Raw genomic sequence first — 26,232 nt, 5'->3', positions numbered from 1 at the left:
TCCATCTCTCCTACATTAGTCTCTCCATCTATCCATCTCTCCTCCATCGGTCTCTCGTCTATCTATTCATCTATCCATCTCTCCTCCATCAGTCTCTCCATCCATTCATCTATCCATCTCTCCTCCATCAGTCTCATCTATCCATCTCTCCTCCATCAGTCTCTCATCTATCTATTCATCTATCCATCTCTCCTCCATCAGTCTCTCCATCTATCTATTCATCTATCCATCTCTCCTCCATCAGTCTCTCCATCCATTCATCTATCCATCTCTCCTCCATCGTCTCTCATCTATCTCTCCATCTATCCATCTCTCCCCCATCAGTCTCCATCTATCTAGTCATCTATTCATCTATCCATCTCTCCTCCATCAGTCTCTCCATCCATTCATCTATCCATCTCTCTTGCATCAGTCTCTGCATCTATCTATGCATCTATCCATCTCTCCTCCATCAGTCTCATCTATCTATTCATCTATCTATTCATCTATCCATCTCTCCTCCATCAGTCTCTCCATCCATTCATCTATCCATCTCTCCTGCATCAGTCTCTGCATCTATCTATGCATCTATCCATCTCTCCTCCATCAGTCTCATCTATCTATTCATCTATCCATCTCTCCTCCATCAGTCTCTCCATCCATTCATCTATCCATCTCTCCTGCATCAGTCTCTGCATCTATCTATTCATCTATCCATCTCTCCTACATCAGTCTTTCCATCTATTCATCTATCCATCTCTCCTCCATAAGTCTCTCATCTATGTATTCATCTATCCATCTCTCCTCCATCAGTCTCTCCATGTATCTATTTGTCTATCCATCTCTCCGCCATCAGTCTCTCCAGCTATTCATCTATCCATCTCTCCTCCATCAGTCTTTCTATCTATCTATTCATCTATCCATCTCTCCGCCATCAGTCTCTCCATCTATTCATCTATCCATCTCTCCTCCATCAGTCTCTCCATCCATCTATTCATCTATCCATCTCTCCTCCATCAGTCTCTCCATCTATGCAACTATCATCTCTCCTCCATCAGTCTCTCCGTCTATCTATTCATATATCCATCTCTCCTCCATCACTCTCTCCATCTATATATTCATCTATCCATTTCTCCTCCATCAGTCTCTCATCTATCTATTCATCTATCCATCTCTCCTCCATCAGTCTCTCCATCTATCTATTCATCTATCCATCTCTCCTCCATCAGACTCTCATCTATCTATTCATCTATCCATCTCTCCTCCATCAGTCTCTCCGTCTATTCATCTATCCATCTCTCCTCCATCAGTCTCCCCATCTATCTATTCATCTATCCATCTCTCCTCCATCAGTCTCTCCATCTATCTATCCATCTCTCCTCCATCAGTCTCTCATCTATCTATTCATCTCTCCTCCATCAGTATCTCCATCTATCTATTAATCTATCCATCTCTCCTACATTAGTCTCTCCATCTATCCATCTCTCCTCCATCAGTCTCTCATCTATCCATCTATCCATCTCTCCTCCATCAGTCTCCATCTATCTATTCATCTATCCATCTCTCCTCCATCAGCCTCTCCATCTATCTATTCATCTATCCATCTCTCCTACATTAGTCTCTCCATCTATCCATCTCTCCTCCATCAGTCTCTCTTTTATCAATCTCTCCTCCATCAGTCTCTCGTCTATCTATTAATCTATCCATCTCTCCTCCATCAGTCTCTCATCTATCTATTAATCTATCCATCTCTCCTCCATCAGTCTCTCCATCTATCTATTCATCTATCCATCTCTCCTGCATTAGTCTCTCCATCTATCCATCTCTCCTCCATCAGACTCATCTATCCATCTCTCCTCCATCAGTCTCTCATCTATCTATTCATCTATCCATCTCTCCTCCATCAGTCTCTCCATCTATCTATTCATCTATCCATCTCTCCTCCATCAGTCTCTCCATCTATTGATCTATCCATCTCTCCTCCATCAGTCTCTCCATCTATTCATCTATCCATCTCTCCTCCATCAGTCTCTCCATCCATTCATCTATACATCTCTCCTCCATCAGTCTCTCATCTATCTAGTCACCTATCCATCTCTCCTCCATCAGTCTCTCATCTATCTATTCACCTATCCAGCTCTCCTCCATCAGTCTCTCATCTATCTATTCATCTATCCATCTCTACTACATTAGTCTCTCGTCTATCCATCTCTCCTCCATCAGTCTCTCATCTCTCTATTAATCTATCCTTCTCTCCTCCATCAGTCTCTCCACCTATCTATTCTTCTATCCATCTCTCCTCCATCATTCTCCCCATCTATCTATTCCTCTAGCCATCTCTCCTACATTAGTCTCTCCATCTATCCATCTCTCCTCCATCAGTCTCTCATCTATCTATTCATCTATCCATCTCTCCTCCATCAGTCTCTCCATCTATCTATTCATCTATCCATCTCTCCTCCATCAGTCTCTCCATCTATTGATCTATCCATCTCTCCTCCATCAGTCTCTCCATCTATCTATTCATCTATCCATCTCTCCTCCATCAGTCTCTCCATCCATTCATCTATCCATCTCTCCTCCATCAGTCTCTCATCTATTCATCTGTCCTCCATCAGTCTCTCGTCTATCGATTCATTATCATCTCTCCTCCATCAGTCCCTCCATCTATCCATCTCTCCTCCATCAGTCTCTCCATCCATTCATCTATCCATCTCTCCTCCATCAGTCTCTCATCTATCTATTCATCTATCCATCTCGCCTCCATCAGTCTCTCCATCTATCTATTCATCTATTCATCTCTCCTACATCAGATTCTCCATCTATCTATTCATCTATCTATTCATCTATCCATCTCTCCTCCATCAGTCTCTCCATCAGTCTCTCATCTATTGATCTATCCATCTCTCCTCCATCAGTCTCTCCATCTATCTATTCATCTATCCATCTCTCCTCCATCAGTCTCCCCATCTATCTATTCCTCTAGCCATCTCTCCTACATTAGTCTCTCGATCTATCCATCTCTCCTCCATCAGTCTCTCCATCAGTCTCTCATCTATTCATCTATCCATCTCTCCTCCATCAGTCTCTCCATCTATCTATTCATCTATCCATCTCTCCTCCATCAGTCTCTCCATCTATTGATCTATCCATCTCTCCTCCATCAGTCTCTCCATCTATCTATTCATCTATCCATCTCTCCTCCATCAGTCTCTCCATCCATTCATCTATCCATCTCTCCTCCATCAGTCTCTCGTATATCTATTCATCTATCATCTCTCCTCCATCAGTCCCTCCATCTATCCATCTCTCCTCCATCAGTCTCTCCATCCATTCATCTATCCATCTCTCCTCCATCAGTCTCTCACCTATCTATTCATCTATTCATCACGCCTCCATCAGTCTCTCCATCCATCTATTCATCTCTCCTACATCAGATTCTCCATCTATCCATCTCTCCTCCAGCAGTCTCCATCTATCTATTCATCTATCTATTCATCTATCCATCTCTCCTCCATCAGTCTCTCATCTATCTATTCATCTGTCCATCTCTCCTCCATCAGTCTCTCCATCAGTCTCTCCATCTATTGATCTATCCATCTCTCCTCCATCAGTCTCTCCATCTATCTATTCCTCTAGCCATCTCTCCTCCATCAGTCTCTCCATCTATTTATTCATCTATCCATCTCTCCTCCATCAGTCTCTCCATCTATCTATTCATCTATCCATCTCTCCTCCATCAGTCTCTCCATCTATTGATCTATCCATCTCTCCTCCATCAGTCTCTCCATCTATCTATTCATCTATCCATCTCTCCTCCATCAGTCTCTCCATCCATTCATCTAACCATCTCTCCTCCATCAGTCTCTCATCTATCTATTCATCTATCCATCTCTCCTCCATCAGTCTCTCATCTATCTATTCATCTATCCATCTCGCCTCCATCAGTCTCTCCATCTATCTATTCATCTCTCCTACATCAGTCTCTCCATCTATCCATCTCTCCTCCATCAGTCTCCATCTATCTATTCATCTATCTATTCATCTATCCATCTCTCCACCATCAGTCTCTCCATCTATTGATCTATCCATCTCTCCTCCATCAGTCTCTCCATCTATCTATTCATCTATCCATCTCTCCTCCATCAGTCTCTCCATCCATTCATCTATCCATCTCTCCTCCATCAGTCTCTCATCTATCCATTCATCTATCCATCTCTCCTCCATCAGTCTCTCCATCTATCTATTCATCTATTCATCTCTCCTACATTAGTCTCTCCATCTATTGATCTATCCATCTCTCCTCCATCAGTCTCATCTATCCATCTCTCCTCCATCAGTCTCTCCATCTCTCTATTCATCTATCCATCTCTCCTCCATCAGTCTCTCCATCTCTCTATTCATCTATCCATCTCTCCTCCATCAGTCTCTCCATCTATCCATTTTTCTTTCTGTTGTTTTATAAACATAGACCAAACAAACCAAGTGCACGAGAGAATGCATCTATCTAGCTCGGGTACTTCTGAGGATGATGGAGCATCAGTGAACAAAATGTACCTCATCATTCAGGCGTGGATGGCCACATACGGCCTCTGCCTGAGTGATGACAAAAACGGAACTGCTGATTGGTGGTTCCACAGCTAACCTAAAAAAACTGAACTCAGACTACACCTCATTCAACATAGATGGTAAGAAGATCCCAGGAAAGTTGCATCACACTTGCCAGAGCATTAATACTGTCCAAGCACAATTATTGCAATGGGCTCTATTTGGGAGCCGGTAAATACGTGCTAAAAAAATTACAAATCTTGTAAAATAATGTTCTTAGATAAGAACTGAGCATCCCAAGAAGAGCCCACATAGCCAAAACAAGTAGACAATATAAATGGCTGTCAATCAAGGACAAGATTCAACTCAAAACGATGTCCCTCGCCTATTAAGTACTGAACCATGCGCCCCCCCCCCCCCAGCACTTATCAGAAAAGTTTCAGTTAAATCCATCTATCTGGCCCACAAGGTCAACCAATACACTCAGCGTAATAGTCCCTAGATACAAACTACAAAAATCTGGTAGGATCAGCATCCAAGTAATGGCTGCCCAGCTGTGGAACTCGCTCCCACTACCCTTGAGAAAATCTAAATCATTTGCTAACTTCCGAAGTAACTCCATCAAATGGCTGACCGAGTGGTATTATCACTCCACCGCTGAGCCTCCGATCCGAAACATTTCACTGCCAAACTTGAACAACGTAGTAGCTTTAGTATTATTTTTACTGTAACAAAGTAATTATGTAATGATTTTGCTCGCTTGTAAATCTGCTTAATATATGTTCTATATGCCTGTAACCTATGCAACCTTCGAAAGCGCCCAGATACCCCTGGGTTAAGGCGCGCTACAGAAATAAATAAAACAAACAAACCATCCATCCCGTCAGGCTGTGATCACAACGCCACGAGCGCATGCATTCATGCAGCTACTCAGACGCACTACTTTAAGCAGAACAAGTTCTAGGACCTTCTCCTCTCCCACTCTGACCCAACCCCTTAGCGACACGCATGCACTGCAGGGGTCCGCGTCCTTGCCGCATGGTGTATGATGAGGGCTGTACGAGCTTTGCGTTCCTGCCTAAACAGATTGTCCCCACATTGGGGTCCACCAGAAGGGGTCTCGATCAGGCCGCAGAACTTTCAAAGGTGGTCAAAAAACAATGCAACTCTTATAGGGTAAAAAAAGGGGTAATTCTATTTCCGACACTTTTTTGGTGCTAACGAAATTTCTGCCACGTTTGCAGCAGCACTAAATTCCAAGCGTGGAGGTGAAGTGGATCATTCACATAGCGGAAAAATATGGAGGTAAATACTCCACGTTATCCCATTGATCAACGGATTTACCACACAGAATTACCACTCAAGATAAATCCACCCGAAAATCCTCATGGATTCATATGGGAATGTCACCACCGTGCCACAACTCATCCTGCTGTGATGCCGCGGGACCAAGTGGTGGGAACGATAAACATTTCTGGCGGTAAATCCGTGGATTTACCACCAAACTCCCAATGCGACCCATTTGTTTCCCAGAGGCCAGGACTCTGTCCTCTCACCGCCACACCTTAGAAGAGAGGCCAGGCACCTGCAGGACCGCCAGACACTGAGCCCTGTGCCACAGTGTGCCCCAAGCACCCTTCACGCATCTGTGATACCGCGGGCACCTTCCACACGGTCACCTTTATGGCACACCTCACCCTTCTCGCTATCACGCTCGGTACGGCCACTCAACGCGGCGGAAGCCTGGATGCTAGCGCCTAGACTATTCCTGGCGCATCGTGGCGCTGTGCATGCTGCACTTCACGAAAAGCTGCCCGCGTTGACCTCCCTCAAACAAGTGAAACGTATGACGGCTTGAATGGACCACCCTGGCGTCTCACCCCCTTAGTGGGCTGACTCATAAATGATCAGTTTCTTAGCACGTGTTTTCTTTACCCGAATTTGTTTTACATAATACATAAAAAAAGTGTTTAAAACCGGCGGCCATCATGCTTTTAAAAACGCTGTACGTGATGCAGAAAACGTGTGTAACTGTCCACTGCTGTTCCATAAAGTCTGAATCTTTTATCAAACCATGGCCCTTCTGGGGAAACCTGGAACCACCTCACCAGTCTAATAGTAACACGTGCCTTTTATCCTAATTATCAGCCGGTCAGTCTTAAATATAATTATCGGTCCCAGAAAAAAAAGGTGTACAGAGTTCTCACACACCGGGCCATTCTGCACGCAGCGGCCCATCACCACAATGCCCCTTCGCGGCGCTGTCTTACCTCGTAATAGGCGCAGTCTGATAAGTGAGGCATGCTTGTGTCCAGCTGCAGTCCCAGGGAGAAGCCTGAGAAGGGGCGTGGGGGGCGTCCGAGCCCTCTCCAGACGTCGCAACACTGACACTTTCCGAACTCGCCGGCACTTTATAATGGAAGGGGGCACGCGGGCCGATCTAATTGGCTCCGACGAGGTCACCCTTTGATTGCCTGGCCCGAGAGTGGCTTCAAACAGCCCCACTGCTGCACGGAGGCCGCATTCCTGAAATGTATCCACGACAGGCACAACCACAAACTCACCCACACACACCAGCGAACTCCCCCGCTCCCCAAGCCCCCACCAGTGGCGCTGCCCCCTCGGCCTTCTTGCTCTCAACTCTACTATCATCCGTGGACACAGTGCACTCATTTCCACCAGAGTGCACACAGCGCTCCGCAGATTCTAAAAGAGCATCCCTCGATTATAGCGCCAGGGAGCGCATGCCTCATAAACGGCGCCTTAGCGAGCACCAATAACTGATTCATTGAACTACTGCCAACAAACACTTTGTTTCACAGAGCAGTGCAAAATCAGTGCAAAATACACTTTGCACCACTCTGTGAAACTAAGGACCCGATTCATGGAATATTTGCACTGCTGAAAAGTGACTTTGCACAACCCCTGATTCATGGAACCGTGCAAAGTGTATTTTTGCAGTGAAAAGTCAGTGCAAGTGGTCATTTTTGCAGTGGAAAGTCAGTGCAAGTGGTCATTTTTGCAGTCGAAAGTCAGTGCAAGTGGTCATTTTTGCAGTCGAAAGACAGTGCAAGTGGTCATTTTTGCCGTAGAAAATAACTTAGCACTGACTTTGCACTGCAAAACTACACTTGGAACAGTTCCATGAATCAAGGTTGGTGTTTGCAGTGCAAAGTCACTTTCCAGCAGTGCAAAGTCACTTTGCACCATGCTAAAAGTTTCATGAATCAGGCCATAAGTGCCAGGCTATTAGTCAAGTCTATGCAAAAAGGACTACTCGTCCTTGGCACTTAAGGAAAAGGAAAGTAGTGTTCAGATTGGCACCCTCCACTTTGCAAGTAGGGTTTCCATTTAAGGCTAGTTGATTTTATAAAGAGGTGTAGCCGCACCAGCCAGAGTGAGAACCATGGGTCGGCCATAGCACTTGTTATTCAGTGAGCTGTGCTGCTCTGCCTCCAAGGCGCAATGGCGGAGGGGGAGGGGTCGAGAAATGGAGGCCCAAAAGCAAGTTGCCTCCTCATTTCCGGCTTCAGCCCATTTTCCTGCGCACACAAGTGCCCTCTTAAATGGGGCGGTGCGTTAAACGGAGGCGTAAGGGCGAGGTGACCGGCATGTAGACCCACATTTAATACTCTGCCCTTTGTGATGCAGTGACCAGGTGGAGTCACATTAGCGCCCCGCCCCGTCTCATGCATAAAACCAATAGATCCCAATGGAGTCCGCCTTGGCTTATGCCCCTGCTCGTAACCAGGCAGATTCCGTCAGAATCCATTGGTAAGTACAATAGAAAGAGGAAAAGAAGGGTAGGCGCGAGGGTGCCCAACTTTACTCTGAGGCGGAAACGTGTGCATCCCGGGATTCCTGGCGTATAACTGCTAAAGCGGGTGCCTGCATGCAGTTAGCATTCCGAACACTTGTGTACAGGCGCCTTATAAATGTCACATCATATATAGTATATGTCTAAAGCTGCAGAAGAAGCGCAGAGTGGAGTTAACATCGCCCCCGCGCTTTCCCTCCCTCCGTGTGCACTACGTTTTACACTTGCATGTGATTTTCAACGTATTCTTATGGATTCTGCCTCTATTTAGCACCTATAGGAATCCATAAGCATTTTAGGCCTTGGTTTACCTCTCTGTCCCATTTCAGTGCAGTGACGAGGCGGAGGCGGGATATGGAGTGGAGATAAGTTTTCCACCGGGCAGTCTTATCAGCACGCTTCGTTGCACGCCTCAATGAGCTTTTCTAGCAGCCGAACAACAAATCGATTCCTATGGAATCCACCTTCGTTTTGCACCTGGTGACGGCCAGGCGGATTCCATAGAAATCAGTTTGTTAACGCTGCCTGCAAGGCATATTTGCGGATGGCGTTTACTAAGCGAGAGCGTAAAATCAAGTTCACCTCACTTTTATTCTTCACTACTTCGCTCCGCCTCATGGGCTTTTAGAAGTGCACGCAGCAACCCCACGGCACGCACATGCTAACATGGGTGGCCCCCTGCATGCAGTTTACATTTTTATAAAAAGGACCTTAACCGGCTCAACCTTGGCAAATCTGTATTCCGGCGGGATTTTCACAAAGCAGCTCGCGCTCACTATCAACATGGTGATTTTTTGCCCAGAACTAATTTGCGCATATGGCATCCCGTCGCTTCACAGTGTCATCACAGACACATACGGGGGCAGCTATGAGTTGGGTGGATTTTTGCCCAGGAATATCACTGCAAGAAAATACCAAATCCACCAGCGGTAGTTCTAAAAATCCACCCAAGAGCAGTTAGCACCAGTAATAACATTAGCACTGGAATACCTCCAGCGGTATTCTATTGCAACTGGTGGAAATGGATAATACACTGTAATGGTACGGACCGATGCTTTTTTCAGTATACACAAATTTATAATTTCTCACCCTCGAATGCATTACATGTGAAAGGTGGGGTCCATCAGAGAAGCCCACATTTTCATTGCCTTGCAATTACCAAATCAAAATAAATGTTCCGTACACTGGATACAAGTTTGAAAAACCTTTGGGCAATTGTAAAAGGTTTAACTCCACCTCTCGGGTTGAGGTAAAAATCCTCGCTTTTCATTTGGAAAGTCATTCCTAATACCTCTGGTGGTATTGGAATACCGCTGGTGCTCTTACAGAGCCTACCACTGAATTGGATGGAGGATAAAAATGACGGTATTTATGTAGTTTGTGCTATGTCTTATACATTGAGTCTCAAGGGTGGGTAGGGAATATGCTCATGGGCTGTGTTTTGAATATTTTTGGTTGGATAGATAAGCTTGGATTATTTAATTATTGTACTCACATTTGTATTGATTGTAACGTATATTTGCTAATACTAAAACAAGAGAAAAAAATAAATAAATAAAAATAATTGCGGTATTTAGCAAAATCCACAGTTACCGCCTAACTTATAATGATCCCACTAGTTCCTACGGGGCAGGGTCCTGGCATAAACATAACCCTCACCGCTTCAGGTCATTTTGGCCGGGAAGATAGCTCAGGGGCAACTTTTTGGTCTTGGAAGCAAAACAGCGCAGAGCAACACCGGTTCCATTCCCGGTCCCGGACTTGGAGACTGTTACACATAATTAGTTAATTATGTGACTTACGCATTACCTCCAAGTCTAAGTGGCCCCACTCTCTGCGCTTGACAAGGTCACCCCAGAGCTGGTTCACTCAGAGCTGGTTCACTGCACCAATTCCTGCAGGTTTGATGGTGGGTGTGCCACTCACTCACTGGTGGCCATCATGTTCCCTCACCCCACAGCGGGTTCACTCAGAGCTGGTTCACTGCACCAATTCCTGCAGGTTTGATGGTGGGTGTGCCACTCACTAGTGGCCATCATGTTCCCTCACCCCAGAGCGGGTTCACTGCACCAATTCCTGCAGGTCTGGTGATGGGTGTGCCACTCACTGGTGGCCAGCATGTTCCCTCACCCCAGAGCGGGTTCACTGCACCAATTCCTGCAGGTCTGGTGATGGCTGTGCCACTCACTGGTGGCCAGCATGTTCCCTCACCCCAGAGCTGGTTCACTGCACCAATTCCTGCAGGATTGATGGTGGGTTTGCCACTCACTGGTGGCCAGCATGTTCCCTCACCCCAGAGCGGGTTCACTGCACCAATTCCTGCAGGATTGATGGTGGGTTTGCCACTCACTGGTGGCCAGCATGTTCCCTCACCCCAGAGCGGGTTCACTGCACCAATTCCTGCAGGTCTGGTGATGGGTGTGCCACTCACTGGTGGCCAGCATGTTCCCTCACCCCAGAGCTGGTTCACTGCACCAATTCCTGCAGGTCTGGTGATGGGTGTGCCACTCACTGGTGGCCAGCATGTTCCCTCACCCCAGAGCTGGTTCACTGCACCAATTCCTGCAGGTCTGGTGATGGGTGTGCCACTCACTGGTGGCCAGCATGTTCCCTCACCCCAGAACGGGTTCACTGCACCAATTCCTGCAGGTCTGGTGATGGGTGTGCCACTCACTGGTGGCCAGCACACTCACTGGTGGCCAGCATGTTCCCTCACCCCAGAGCGGGTTCACTGCACCAATTCCTGCAGGTCTGGTGATGGGTGTGCCACTCACTGGTGGCCAGCATGTTCCCGCACCCCAGAGCGGGTTCACTGCACCAATTCCTGCAGGTCTGGTGATGGGTGTGCCACTCACTGGTGGCCAGCATGTTCCCTCACCCCAGAGCGGGTTCACTGCACCAAATCCTGCAGGTCTGGTGATGGGTGTGCCACTCACTGGTGGCCAGCATGTTCCCTCACCCCAGAGCTGGTTCACTGCACCAATTCCTGCAGGTCTGGTGATGGGTGTGCCACTCACTGGTGGCCAGCATGTTCCCTCACCCCAGAACGGGTTCACTGCACCAATTCCTGCAGGTCTGGTGATGGGTGTGCCACTCACTGGTGGCCAGCACACTCACTGGTGGCCAGCATGTTCCCTCACCCCAGAGCGGGTTCACTGCACCAATTCCTGCAGGTCTGGTGATGGGTGTGCCACTCACTGGTGGCCAGCATGTTCCCTCACCCCAGAGCGGGTTCACTGCACCAATTCCTGCAGGTCTGGTGATGGGTGTGCCACTCACTGGTGGCCAGCATGTTCCCGCACCCCAGAGCGGGTTCACTGCACCAATTCCTGCAGGTCTGGTGATGGGTGTGCCACTCACTGGTGGCCAGCATGTTCCCTCACCCCAGAGCGGGTTCACTGCACCAATTCCTGCAGGTCTGGTGATGGGTGTGCCACTCACTGGTGGCCAGCATGTTCCCTCACCCCAGAGCGGGTTCACTGCACCAATTCCTGCAGGATTGATGGTGGGTTTGCCACTCACTGGTGGCCAGCATGTTCCCTCACCCCAGAACGGGTTCACTGCACCAATTCCTGCAGGTCTGGTGATGGGTGTGCCACTCACTGGTGGCCAGCATGTTCCCTCACCCCAGAGCTGGTTCACTGCACCAATTCCTGCAGGTCTGGTGATGGGTGTGCCACTCACTGGTGGCCAGCATGTTCCCGCACCGGCCTCCACACCACCGTGCATCCCCCTAAGTCAGACGGGGTGTGGCTTGCACACACTGTGGGCAATAGAGGCCCTCTGATCTATGGGCCCCACTGAAGGGTCTCTTGTCACGAATTAAATCCTATTAGGGCATCGTTCTGCGGATTACAATTCCACGCTTTTGTTTTCCTCTTCTGTGGTGCGTTAACGGCGTGCAGTGCCACACACTAAACTTCTCTTCAGTACAACTTTTAAGCTCCTCCTTAAACATATTTCAGACAACGTAAATCATTTAAGTTGTTTCTAGAGCCCAAGGGGTTGGTTTGTTTTTAATTTAAATTAGAGATCAGTCTTATAATGAGAAATAAGCTCTATTTTAGGTCTGGACATTAAGTGCTTTAGCTCTCTCCCGGGACTCTTGGAGAGGACCGCTCCACACCTGCCACAGGGACAGTAATTATCCCCAGGGCTTCTTCTCTGTCTGCGCATCTCTCTCCTTTCTGTGGGTACATTGAAGATGCAGCATACCAGTGCTTCTGCCCCCCTGCCATTCTTCTCCGTGCCCCTCCACCTCCTCCTCTTACAACCCCTCTCTCCCCTTGCAACCCCTCTCTCCCCAGACACACACATACTTTAAGAAAGCAGCTTCTATTGGATTTGCCAGTGCTTGCTTTGGAAGCTGTTTGCTGATCTGATCCGCGCCAGCACCGGATTTTAATTTATTTATTTATTTAGCAGTTTGTATAGCGCACACAACCCGTAGGCATCTGGGCGCTGTTTTTGTCAAACATAAACAATATATTATTTACTGCACTTTAAACGGTTAAGAATATGTTTGCATTATAGAAAATAGAGCGGCCGTTCAAAATATCGAGAGGGAAAATAAAGTTGCTAAAAATAAAGTGTGCAAGAAATTGAATTTAGCAAAATAAAGATCATAAAAATGAAGTCAACCAAACATTGTCATAAGCTAGGTCAGGTATTGGTAGCCTTAGACTCTCCAGATGTGTTGCACTACAACTCCCATCAGCAGTAACTAGCCTAATCAATGGTGCGCGATCATAGGAGTTGTAGTCCAAAACATCTGGAGAGCCACAGATTGCAGACCCTTGAGCAAGGACAGTGTTTTAGCGGCAAATGTGTTGAGCGTTGGATAAGTGCTCCTCAGACACAAACGGGAAGTGTGCGGGCACCCCCTACTCTCAGGTTGCATTAGTTTAGCTATTTACATAAATCATTGGGTAACGGGGCACGAACATGTTGCACCAGCTGCAAAGCATTTAATGAAAAGTCAATATTTTGAGTATAGATACGACATGAAGTCGATAGACATCAAGAAGAGTCATTATCGTGGGATAGTGACCAGCGCACAAGTTGTGGCCTGCGGCTTCTCCTCGATCATATAGTGATCAATGGTGATCCCTTCGGAGGTGTACCGGGCTATTAGCTCACAGTGGTGACAGGAATACATGTTTTGACATTTTGGTGGGGAAGTAAATAAATATTAGTTGAATAATAGCTAAAGTCAGTAGCAAGCTGTGTTAGTAAATTAAATGTGTTATTTTTTGGCAGTCTTGAATAACAAGTTTGGCCTTACCAGTTAAGCATTTTAATTCCAAGCTTGGTTGAAACAGAACAGGCTTAATTTGAGCATGCACCAGGTGCAATGGGGAAGTACACACAAGGGAAAGCATTGCCCCACGTTTTATCTTTCTCTTGGGGCCGTTAAATCGGATGTTGCAGATTGCCCCAGAGTGAAAGTGACTCACTGAACGGAATCTTGTTGTTCTTTCCATGCCTACTTTTGACAGAGAATGCAGTCAATACCAGTAGTTATTGACTGCACTGTGGACATTCTGATTGGATGAGAGGAGATCAATAATGATCTTCACAAAGAAAGAAAGAACGAGAGAAAGAAAGAAATCTAGTTCCAAACACCCAGGTGATTTTAACAAAGCTGCACTGTCACATGATATGATGTTATTGGTTATTTAGATAGAATGATTGATTTGAACTTGGAAAACATATTAACTTAATTGAAACAATACAGTTTGTGGAGGGTAAACTTCTTCTGGGCACTAAAAGGAGTACAGAAAGTCCGGGCTCGGCCCCCAACAGCCAGAAGCCGAGTAAGTGTGTTTGAGGAGCAGCATAACAGGGACGTCATTTCACCAAAATGCCAGGGGTAGGGGAAGTGACATCACACGACCCTTGACCCCCTGGTGACAACACAGGAAGTGATGTCATTTGACCCCATCCCAAAGTAATATCGCGGGAAGCGATGGAACACAACCTTTCACCCGTTGATAAAACAGGAAGTGGCATCACATAGCATTGTACACTACGAAAAATATGGTTACGATATCACTATAATGCGATGTACATTTCATACAAGAATGGATCACCATATGTATCGTTAAGATCAGTGTGTATAGGCCCATAATACCGAATTACTGTGAATGCAAGCAGACGTCCATGACCAAATGATAATGATGTGTTATTATATAGCACTTACGCTTAAGCGCTTTATATAGAACAAATATACACCCAATATCACCCAACCTGTGTTGGTACTCATTTATCAACCTCAGAAGGATGAAAGGCTGAGTTGAGGCGTATAAGAATAGACTAAATCAGTGACCTGATGTGTGCCTGAAATAAACCTTTAATGAGTCTAGCAATTATTGTATAGAATTCCAGAATTACACATTATTTGGTATTCCTATTCTTTGTTATTTAGGGTCACTGCTGAAAGTGTTAGACTTGTGGCATTCCTGTCCTTTTTTTTTTTAAGGGACCTGAACAAGAAAGGCAGCCACTCCAGAAGTAAAGAGCCACATGGTGCTGGCCACAGCCCAGGAGCTTGCACTGCAATCACAAAAAAAAACAAAAAACACTTTTTTTTGCTTTTTTATGTAGAGGTCGCAAGGGGGACCACAGAGGTCGCAAGGGCGACCTCGGAGGTCGGAGTTGCGACCTCTGGCGACCCCTAAATGACGTCCCTGCAACATAAGAGCATAGGAGCAGTCTGTGTGGCGGGAAGGCTTGCGTTGTGCGCAGGTCATGCTGCCTTGCAAGACGCCTGCCGGCAGTGCAGGAGAGGCCAGTGGATTAGCCAATCAGGGAATAGGCTGTGTTCCACAGTGTGCCCTATGCATTTATATGGCAACGTATGGAATTAAAAAAGGCCAAAACGCCGTGAGCGATGGATCTATCCTGGGGTTGAATTAGGGACGAGACAGAGAATGTAGCTATTTGTTCCAATGGATGACCGGGGGAGCCAAGGTGTGGGCCCTTGGACCCATCGTTTGGAGGCATCCAACATCACCTGTGCTTTCATCTTAAAATTAACTTTTACATTACCAATGCTGCATGCAGTAATTACTAATACTGCATGCAGTAATTACTAATACTGCATGCGGTAATTACTAATACTGTGCGTGGTAATTACTAATACTGTGCGTGGTAATTACTAATACTGCATGCAGCAATTACTAATACTGATGTGGTAATTACTAATACCGCATTGAACACCTGTTCAAAGCAAGCATTGGCAAAGCCAACCGTTTTGGCGTGTGTATGGGTGCCATATAGGCCTTGGCAAAGCACCCTCATTGTGTCCACATGCACTCACGCCATGTTATGGCCTGGTACTACCTATATGGCAGTGCCTGGCACATGTCCATGCCATGCCTACCAAACAGCACTAACTGCCGGCTTCATATGGAGCCTTTTACCGCATGCTCCTAGAAATACCGCATCGATCAGCTGGGCAGTCACCGCAGGCGGTATTTGGAATGCATGCAGTTTTGCAGTACCGCGTAATATTCCCTAGCGTTGGGTTGGTGGCTGGGAATGGCGGTGTTTGTGGGGGGGGGGGGGGGGGAATAGGCAAGCATGGTTTCTTACAGGAGTGTTGGGGGCAGCCGCATTTAGGACTTGGCTGAAAGTCCTGAGGGTGGCAAGCAACATGTTGAGGTTCTGGTGGTGGGGACTGGGCGGGGGAGGGGGAGGCAGCCCAGACACCCGCTTGGGGCTGCAAGTGATGGGGGGTGCTTTAGTTTGAGGTCGTGCTGTTCGAGTTCCATGGGAGGCTGCAGATGCGGCCCTGGCGAGTTCAGATCTGACTCAGAAAAGCCTGACGTGTGTCATCCTAACACAGTGTCTGTGGCACCGCCATCGGAATCCTAGGCTGGCCCAGCCACAGGGCTCAGATATGTAGGTCTCTTGGCCAGTGCAGTAGATCTGGCCTTTGCCCCAGCCCTGCAATGTGGGCGAGACGTTCCACTGGTAAACGGTGGCTTTCTCCAGTGGGAATAGTGCACCTATCAGGGCTACCTACCGACAGCGCTCTTCATCCATTTATCACCACGTGGGGTAACCACTCTCATGTGTGGCCTCTAAACCTATCAGAATGTGTTGTTTCAGAACTTCTTCAAGCTAAACAAAGAGCCGAGGGTATCTTGGCGCTATAGAGTAGCAAAGATAAGCGGGAGAAAGAGTAACACAAACCAAAGAAAGGAGAGGAACACAGCAAGCAGACTAGCTAAAAAAAGATGTGTTTTGAGCGCTTTTGAGACCAGTGAGTGGTTGAGCGCCAGAGTAAGAACCGATGCAAACCCAGCACAGAGGCCTTTTAAAATCCTCAAGGGCACCGAGTCGAGTGGAGAAGAGGAGTTAAGCTGCTGCACCCCTTTACTAACCTGGTCCAGAGTAGCCCGAGCGAAGCTCAGAAAGGATCTCTCACCCCTCCCTGTAACAAGTATAGAGGTGGCAGGGCGAGTAAAAAAATTAATCCATGGAAGAGGCCAAAATATCCTCCCGGATCTTGACAAATGTTTAGAAAAACTCTGAGCGAGACACACATTTCCTGAGATGCCTAGATGGTAGAACTTGCAACTACCAAGAGTTCTTTACTTGGAATCTCCGATTAGAAAAGAATGCACTTTTAGCTTCAGAAGTAGCTTTGCGGTACTCAAGGCGGGGACTCTTCAAAAGGACCATATCACTATCACAATAAGCTTGACGCCACTGCCGCGCAGCTTGTCTATATTGCAGCCTAAGAGCCTGCAACTGTGGAGAAAACCAGGGGCGGATAATCTAATAGGTTGCTTGATATGGTATGTTATTTATAACGCGCCTGTACACAAGTGTTTCTAGGTGTGACAAGACAAGGGATGCAAACACAGGGAGGATAGGACAACCCATCTTCCTAGGCCTTCTGTCATTCAGATCGTGCAAGTGCGACAACGCAAAGTGCAGGGGAAGGGCAAGTGTCAGGGCGAGGGAAGGAGGAAGTGCAATCAGGGCAGCATTGCTCTGAGTAAGTGCAGCTAGAAATGCAGCGCAGCTCTGGCTAAGTGCAAGGAGGCAGAGGACTGTAGAGGTTACAGTTATAGCCCCTAAGTGCACGGTAGGCCCGGTGCCAGTGCAGGGGAGACTGATCATGGAGGAGCCTGGTACCCAGTGAGACTCTGAGGGGTAACCAAGCAACCAGTCGGCAGAGCAGACAGGTAGGTCAGCAGGGGAGGGAGAGAGAGAAAGCAGAGGAGAAAAGGAAAGTCTTGAGCTGCACCCGAAACTTCAGGTGGTCAAGGTCAAGTTTAAAAGTAGCAGGGAGGCCATTCCAGAGGAGGCTACCAGCGGAGGAGAGAGATCTACCCCCCACTCTTTGCCTGGAGAAGCACCTGACCCTCAGAGAGTTGGAGGTAGCTGAGCGAAGGGCTCGAGAAGGAAGGTATTTTGGAAAAGAGAGTTGGATGTAGTGCGGGCCCCAGCCCCAGAAAGAAGCCTTGAGTACGATGTAGAGGGTCTTGAAGTTGATCCTTGCATCCACAGGGAGCCAGTTGAGATTTCAGGGCTGGAGAGATATAGTGACTGGGCTTGAGGCCAAGGACAAGCCTTGCAGTCCTGTTCTGGATTAGTTGCAGAGGGCAGAGAGTAGAGGAAAGCAGATTGAGGAACAGGCTGTAGCAGCAGTCCAGCCTAGAGAGAGCCAGGGCTCTGGAGACAGTGAGCTTCGGGGGCAGAGAGTAGAGGAAGGCAGATTGAGGAACAGGCTGTTGCAGCAGTCCAGCCTAGAGAGAGCCAGGGCTCTGGAGACAGTGAGCTTCGGGGGCAGAGAGTAGAGGAAGGCAGATTGAGGAACAGGCTGTTGCAGCAGTCCAGCCTAGAGAGAGCCAGGGCTCTGGAGACAGTGAGCTTCGGGGGCAAGGTGAGAAAAGAAAGAGAACCTCTGAGGAGGTGCAGCTGGAAGTGGGCCTTCTTGACAAGGTACATGATGTGAGGAGAGAAGGAGAGAGTGGAGTGGATGACACCAAGATTTTTTGCCTCAAAGGAAGGCGAAGGAAGAGGGACCAAGGAGGGTTGCCAAAGTGAGAACGGGAAAGCAGGAGCAGGGTTCCCAATGAGAAGGATCTCCATCTTACTGGCATCAAGGCAGAGATCATTGGAGACGCACCAATCCTGCATTCCGGATAGAAACTCAGGAATGAGCGAGAGAGGAAAGGAGGCTGAGGGAAGTCTGAAGGAGAGCTGATTGCAATTTGCATAACACTGAAAGTTAGAGGAGAAGGTAGAGATCAGGTGGGCCAAAGGGACCAGGTAGACATTGAAGAGCCAGGGTGTGAGGATGGAGTCCTGGGGAACACCACATGTGGAGAGAGAGGTGCTGGAGAGAAAGGACCAAAGTTGGACCTGGGAGGGTCGGTCCAGGAGGAAGGAGGTCAACCACTCCAGGGCCTAATCCGTGATACCTAGGTTCTCATGGAGTCGATTGACGGTGCCAAAAGCAGAGGAAAGTTCAAGGAGGATGAGGACAGAAGGAAGGCTGGAGTCAAGATTGGAGAGCAGGTCTTCACAGATGTTCAGGAGAGCATTTTCTGTGCCTCTGGCTGCTCTGAAGCCAGACTGGTGGTCATGGACACAACAAACCGATTCAGTGTGGAGCCTAAACTGGGAGATGGCCAGGAGTTTGCACAGAAAATGAGTGCTAGAGGTTGGACAGTAGTTTGCCGGACAGGTAGCATTGGCAAGAGGCTTTCTAAGGAGGGGCTGTGCAAGGGAGTGCTTGAGGGGAGAGGGGAAAGATCCAGTGGCAAAGGAGTGATTGCAGAAATTGCCAAGGCTGGAGCGAGGGTGTCAATGTGGTCCTTGATGGTTCAGGAGGAGCAGGGGAGCACCTGTTTGGATGTTACTTTCATAGATCGGACTTGTTTAGAAACATCCTCAGGTGTTGTCAGAGAGAAAGAGACGAGGGAGAGGCAGCCAAAGGGGGCCCAGGAGGGAACAGGAGAGGTGGAGACTGCAGCAGGATTGGCCAGCTTCTGGCAGATTTTAAAGAGTTCCCCGAGGGCTTGTATGTGGACTCTCTTCTTGGACAGGACAGAGAGTCTGTTTTGCCTTTGGAGCAGGTGACAGGCCAGTTTGTTAGAGGATGCACCCGAAGCCCTCCACTTCCTCTCAGCCGCCCTGCACTTGCGTTTCAGGCCGGTGAGGTCGGAGGCATACCAAGAGCTGCACTTGGAGGTAGGCTTCAGATGGATTCTCATGAATGGGGCAAGGATGTGCAGAGTGCTGGAGATAGAAAGATGCAGGTTAGAGAGGGCTGTGCCAGAGTGTGATTCAGCGGCAGGAGTAAAAGGAGCAGAGAAAGTAGAGGCAAAGGCATCCACTGACACACGCTTCATGGGCTGAATGGCCAAGAAGGGCGATGGCCCTGCTGGGGTGGGCTTTGCCTGAGGGACAGAGTTTCAGGTGAGATGAAAGCAGAAAGTGGTCAGTCCAAGGGAGAGGAGTGGTGATATGATATGATATGGCATTTATAACGTGCCTATACACAAGTGTTTCAAGGAACGAGGGTTAGAGAGGGGGTTGACTGAGGAGTTGAGAACATCCAAGGTGTGTCCAGCAGTGTGTGTTGGAACAGAGGGTAGTATTGAGAGAGAATGTCACAGAAGTTGCGGAAGAGGGCAGGGGAGGGATTAGAAGCATCCAGGTGGATGTTGAGGTCTCAGAGGAGGAGAAGTTGTGAGTTAGAGGCAAGGAGAGAAGAGGAGGGGTCAGCCCCTTTTGAGAGGAAGAGGGTGATCTGGCCAGGTGACCTGTAGATGGTGGCCACAGTCAGAGAGAGGCCAGGAGAGATAGAGTGCCTGCAGACCAGGCACTCAAAGGAGGTGTAGGCCTGCGTAGGAATGACAGAAGCAGGGACCTACTCTGGAAAGATCAGAGCTACTCCACCTCCGGGTCGGTTGGTTCTGGTCTCAGAGAGGATCTTGTAGCCAACAGGGAGGAGAGTGTCAAAATGTGTGACAGAGCTGGCCGTGAACCATGTCTTGTGAGAGCGAGGGCATACAGGTCAAGTTCCTCCAGGAGTTGGCAGATGTCAGAGGAGTGTTTGACAGCAGAGCGAGAGTTTAGAGTAGCGATGTGGAGCAGGTTGCCACATTTGAGAGACTTCTGGGGTGGGGTACAGGCTTGAGGTACACCCTGCGTAGGTGGTAGAAGGGCGCAAGTGAGGGCAGAGGCGGTAGCAGAAGGTGGCATGGTAGCCAGAGAGGAGGAAGGTGCCAGAGAAGTGGCAGAAGAAGGAGGTGGCAGAGGAGCCAGAGAGGTGCTAGTATGAGCAGCGGGAGTAGGAAGGAAGTTGATAAGACGCAGGAGATGCTTATCGAACATAAGAGGAGATTGGGCTGAGGACCGTGGGCCAAGACGGTGCCATTCAGAAAGACATTACTGATGGTCTTGGAGGAGTGGAAGGAGGTCAAGAGGACCTCCTACTGAGTGCCACCATTAATGGGCGAGGAAGAGAGAGCAGAGAGAGCAAGACCATATGGGGGGTCCATAGTTTTGGAGAGGGAATGACAAAGGATGTTGGTTAGGGTCTATCTAGAGGAAGCACTGATGATCTAATAGGTTGCTTCAAAAAGAGTGCAGTCAATAACCTATGTTATTGACCTGTTTTCAAACGCTGGACTTCAGCAGCAGTCTAATACCCATTGCATAAAATATTTTACTTTTATTTTGTTCACCAGAAAGTGCTAATGGCCCTTTAGACCCCAGAAGGAGTTATTGACGACTGGGGTAATGCCCCTCCCCGAATTATTCCCCCAGAAAACATGGGCCTTATGCTGGATAACTCCTCCCTCAGTGTATCAGACTTAACAATCACGGTATTATTAAAGTGGTGGCGGGGGAAATTGGGCAAAAGTCGCTTAATAAAAATCGGACTTAATATTGGTACACAATTCTGTACAAAATGTGGAGGGTGACTCCAACCCACAACGTATTATTATTGTGCAGGTCGGTCGAGAATAGAGTGAAACTGGGTGCAAGCGCAACTCCTTTTCAGCCCCTTAAGTGCCGGGCTATTATAACGTTCTATGTGAACTGGACGAAAATGCACCCCCTAGCATTAAAGCTGATGACGTATCGTTAATTGCTTACGTTTTGGAGGGCAGGTTACGGCTCTGCAAAGGTGTCATAAGTGCTGGCCTTAGCGGCGGCAGACCCCTGGTGGTTTAAAAATATGGTCTCCCTCCGTGCCCCTGGTCAATGGGGGAGTGGGTGGTGGTGCCAATTCTTTTTTAACTCCCCACTCAGGCGCCTGAGCAGGGAGTTTATAATTGGAATAGGGCGCTCAAGCTAATGCATGAAAACCTTATTCTAATGAAAACCACCTTGCTCGCTTGTCGGAGAGGGGGGTATTTATCTCAATAGGGTGCTGATCCTTTTGCATCAGCACCCTATTGCCTATTGTTATTATATCCACCCCGCGGGTGCCTTAAATGACAATAGGGTTCCTGCCGTGCCAAATCCCACTATGCCAGTTCGGGCGAGCCCTTGCTGGCGTGGCGGGGGGCTAATGGCGCCCTGGGCGGTCACCCGGCCCGCCCTGCCCTAAGGCTGGTCCTGGGTATCATACATGTAAATACAAAATGGCAGAAAGCAAAGTCTGATCTCTTTCTCAGAAATGTCCTCCAGCCTGTTTCTGCTTCAAAGCGACCTCCCCAGCATTCCTTGCAACCTTTTGACCTCGTGTCCATTGTGGAGCTTACTGAGGAGTTTGGAGAGAGGCTGCAAATGCTCGGCGAACCTCGCGATTTAAATAGCTGCGAAAATCAACACTGCTCTCTGTTCCAGAGCAAATCAAGGCCCTCAAATAGCTGCGCGAGCTGCCCATTAATGACCCACTGTCATGGAAGAAAGACTTCAATTATCTCTCATGCCTGCCGGCTATTCTTAAATGATAATGTTCTGTATTTTTAGTTGTTCCACTGCAGTCGAATTGTGGTTATTTTTAGGCGCTATATTTATATATTAACATCTGTAATTTAAATTCATGTGGAATGGATTATAATTCTGTCATTAGCTTTTCTTCTGAAATCTTCATTTAAGATTAACGGCGCACTATATTTGTCTCAAAACGTAAGGCCGGACTTTTTTAACTTTTAAACATTTGCAAGATTTCACTGTGCAGGCCATTTCTGGTGGTTTTGCAGATTGATCGGCTCTGTGGTAATTCTTTTATAAAACTACATTAACAGATTCTCAAATTTCAGACACTAGTATATGACCTGCTAAATATTTTAAATATCTAATGGTTAAAAAATCCAGCAAAAAAAAAAGAAAATGAATACAGTGAGCAAAATGTTCTGACACACAGTCTAATGTAATGAAAATAAAACTGCAGGGTCAAGTAAAATGCTTTTAAAAATTAGAAGATAAAGAAATCAGTAAGTTTTCGAAATGATGCTGTGCAATACTGCTAACTGTTGTGCAACAACGTAGTCAGATGTGCACACCTCTTCACCAGATTTATTTCCAAGGCAGGTGAAATTAGGTATTTTTGTTTTTGGGCAAGTAGGATCCCATTGAAGTATATGGAACACCATTGAAGTATATGGAAACATGGAGTGTGCCATGAGGGTGAACTGAGATCAGATCAGGCGTTATTCGGGAAATGAGGAGTTGAGAGTAATGCATGTGGAGTGAGCAGTGTTGTGAGAGGCAAATTTATTGAACAATTAATCCAGCTAGAACAGAGAACCGGGGGCACATAGCATGAGGCCATGGGTATCATTTAGGGATTGCCGTAGGTCACATTGGCAAACCCCTAGAATTTGATAGCAGCTTTTGTGATCAAAATCAAAATGTATGTAACCCTGACATGAAAACGAAGATATATGTAACCTATGCCGTGATACCCAAGGGTTTGGGCCTGTAATCAAATGCAGTAAATAAATAAATAAAGAAAATCCTGACGTACCTCGTTTTCATGCGAGAAGACTTCTCAGCCTCTTGCACTGGCGACTGCGGCGATGCAGACATTGGTGAGCTCCTAATCATTCTAGCATGATAGAACCTGCATGAAGTTCCTGGACATGCAATGGCTCGTTCATGTATGGCCGCTTGTGTCCCATAGGGGTCATCGGATATTGAGGTTGCAACACCCCACTTATGATCCCTCAGCCCGCGTTACACCAGGTTCTGTGAAACTCTGAGGTTAGCTGTACCGTTTACTGAAGAACTATATGTATGCCCTTTCTGCAATTTCATCACGTCATGTCATTGTGGGGGTTGTGACGTCATGCCAATGACTACAATGCTTCTGGAATAGTGGAGCCCTCGCATAGGGCCTTTAGATGCAAGGTTAGATTCTAATTGGCTTCACAGGCACACCTACTCAATACAAGTCTACAGGCTGCTTCAGCGCGCTTTCAATTATGGAGGGAACGAGGGTATTAACCAGGGTGAGCTCGGCCATTTCTAGGTGAGAGGATAGTGGGGCATATGAGGCTACTGACAGGGGGGATTCACTCCCTCTAGAAGCCCTTTTTGCACATGAGGGCGTTGATGGGGTACAGGTTTGAGGTTCATTAAATCCTGAGGACTTGTCATGAGTAGTAGGCAGTGGTCTGACCAGTAAAATGTAAGTAACAGATTCATTTTAAAGGTCTGTGGGAAGGTGGGCTAACGACAGAGGGAGCTATACCTCACCTTATTTGTACAAAGGAGATGTGTTTTCAGGGGTCTTCAGATTTTCCTTTAAGGTTCATGAACTAGTCCTTCATGATAAAGAAGGCCTGGGCATGCCGGGTTGTATCCCAAAGTCTTTTGGATGGGGAATCTAGCGTCGCTGACCTCACCTTCCTTCTTTGTTGGTAAACCTGGCAGACCTTTGTTTGGTGTCCCTGAGTCTCTCCGGGCACTGCTTTCCTAGCAGTTAGGCATGTTAATTTCGAAGTACCCAGTGAAAGGGCAGCAATGGCAGGTGGATCCTAGCCAAAGAGAAGGACCTCCACTGATGTCTTTGTTGAGACAGACCCCCACACCCCCAGGTCGATGATATGTCAGTTTTGCAGACAAGGTATGACTACATTGAGGCTCAGTTCATCTTTTAGGGAGGGGGTGTAGGTGTAAGAGTGGGAGTCTCCATTTAGCAGGCCTAAGAGATGAATGCCACTATATATGCACCGTGCATGTGTATGAGATTGATAAAGTGCAAACTTAGCTGATCAGGAACGCAGCACTGTATATAGCGGACGCGCCCAGGCGGTTACACATAAGAGTGCAGGATAGCACAGGCGCTGCGATGGATAAGGGGAGGGGGATAATGGAATTCAGTCGTGTGGGGGAGGGTGAATGTTAGGACTCTATCAAATAGGACAACCATGTTGGGTACTTCCAGCAAAATAAAAACTTTAGGTGTTGTTGACCTTTTACCCGTTTACCTGTAGCTTCTGTGAGACACAGCCATTTTGTTATAGGGAAACAAGAGGTGCATGCATGTTTCAAGGTAGGAGTAAGGCTTTGGTTGATTCTCAAACAATTGTAGTCACTCGCTGAGATGTTGTTCCTTGGAATGTGGGGAAACTGGCAGGAATTGGCAGTTAAACAGGTGGGAATTAGCCCAAAGAACGAATGGGTATTGGTTGGTCAGATTCTAGATCTATGGTGAAATAATCTGAAAAGGTGGGCAATTTTGAGGATGCTAACAGCTCTACAATCCCACCAATCAAAGGTGATTAAAGAACCTTATAAAAAGGGGCAGGGGGTGAGGGTTGTGATTGCTCAGAGATCTGCCACCAAAGCTATTAATAGTGATAAAAAGATCTGCGAGTGTTGAAAATATGGTGACAACATATAAAAGTAATTGCATCATCGAAGCACGAAATAGCTCAATGACCCCCCTTTTTTGTGAAATTATACAAACTCCTGAATTGTGAAATTCTTAATGAAATATGACGTAAGCAAACGACTTGGATCACAGGAAGAAAAACAAGGCCAATATCCAATATTGACTGCAGCAAATGTTCTTCCAAAATGTACAAATGATGACATCCCAAAACTCAGACTAAGCATCTGTGTTAGTGGGGCACAGACAGAGCTTTTGATAGAATACATTGATTTTGGGAGAATAGCTCAGGGGCAAAGTGTTCATCTTGGAAGCAAGGCGACGCAGAGCAACACGAGTTCGATCCCGGTTGTGCACTTGGAAACCTCTGGGTATTAAGCGCGTTGTAAATAACTCATTACACTTACACGTATACATCAGCTCTTTCCAATCAGTTTCTATCGTAAGCATTTGTATATGAGGAGAGGGATTTGGCACTTTCTTTACCTTGAGCCCTCCCCCCCCCTTTATTAGCTGGAATCAAATAACAGGTATAACGCTCACACAGGGGCTTAGACCTTATCCAAGACCCTTGGAGACAAAGGATGTCATACTTCCCTAGTCCCAAATATCTATCGTTAACTAGGTGCAAACACTCCCGGGCATTCCAGGCTGCCATCCATAGGGGGCTCCCTTAGAATTCATCCTGGCGTCCGTTTTTTTGGTGCAGGAGCCAAGGCACCCGCCAGCCATTGCTGCGATATCCCTAATTGAACGGTGAACATTTCTGAATGGATAACCAAAAGACATTAGGGCCCGATTCATGTAATATCTGCCCGGTACAAAGAGACTTTGCACTGCCGACGCAAACCCTGATGCATGGAACCGTGCAAAGCGTACATCGGCGCATAGTCATTTCTGGGGTACAAAATGACTGTGCCCGGACTTTGCACGGCTCCATGCATCAGGGTTTGTGTCGGCAGTGCAAAGTCACTTTTCAGCAGTGCAAATTCACTTTGAACCGGGCAAATGTTCCAGGAATCGGGCACATAGTCCTGCAGGACCACGAACTAGCCAACATGTTGGT

General features: G+C 47.4%; 1 protein-coding gene across 4 annotated transcripts in view; it reads right to left on the bottom strand.

Moving 5' to 3' along the window:
* Positions 1 to 26,232, bottom strand: part of TFEC (transcription factor EC) — a 245,196-nt gene that overhangs the window by 80,610 nt on the left and 138,354 nt on the right. Inside the window, exon 1 of one of the 4 annotated variants that reach the window (XM_069627887.1) lies at positions 6,798 to 6,927. The exons of the other annotated variants lie outside the window; for them this stretch is intronic. Coding sequence (XP_069483988.1) covers positions 6,798 to 6,830 — 33 coding nt within the window. The 5' untranslated portion in view covers positions 6,831 to 6,927. Of the gene's footprint in view, positions 1 to 6,797; positions 6,928 to 26,232 lie in introns of those variants that run through there. 4 annotated transcript variants of the gene reach the window in all.

This window comes from Ambystoma mexicanum, chromosome 12 (genome assembly GCF_040938575.1).
Source record: "Ambystoma mexicanum isolate Mex_15411 chromosome 12, UKY_AmexF1_1, whole genome shotgun sequence".
In the NCBI taxonomy this organism is placed as follows: domain Eukaryota; kingdom Metazoa; phylum Chordata; class Amphibia; order Caudata; family Ambystomatidae; genus Ambystoma; species Ambystoma mexicanum.
The sequence above is the reverse complement of the archived record's forward strand: the minus strand, read 5'-3'. Positions and strand labels throughout refer to the sequence as shown.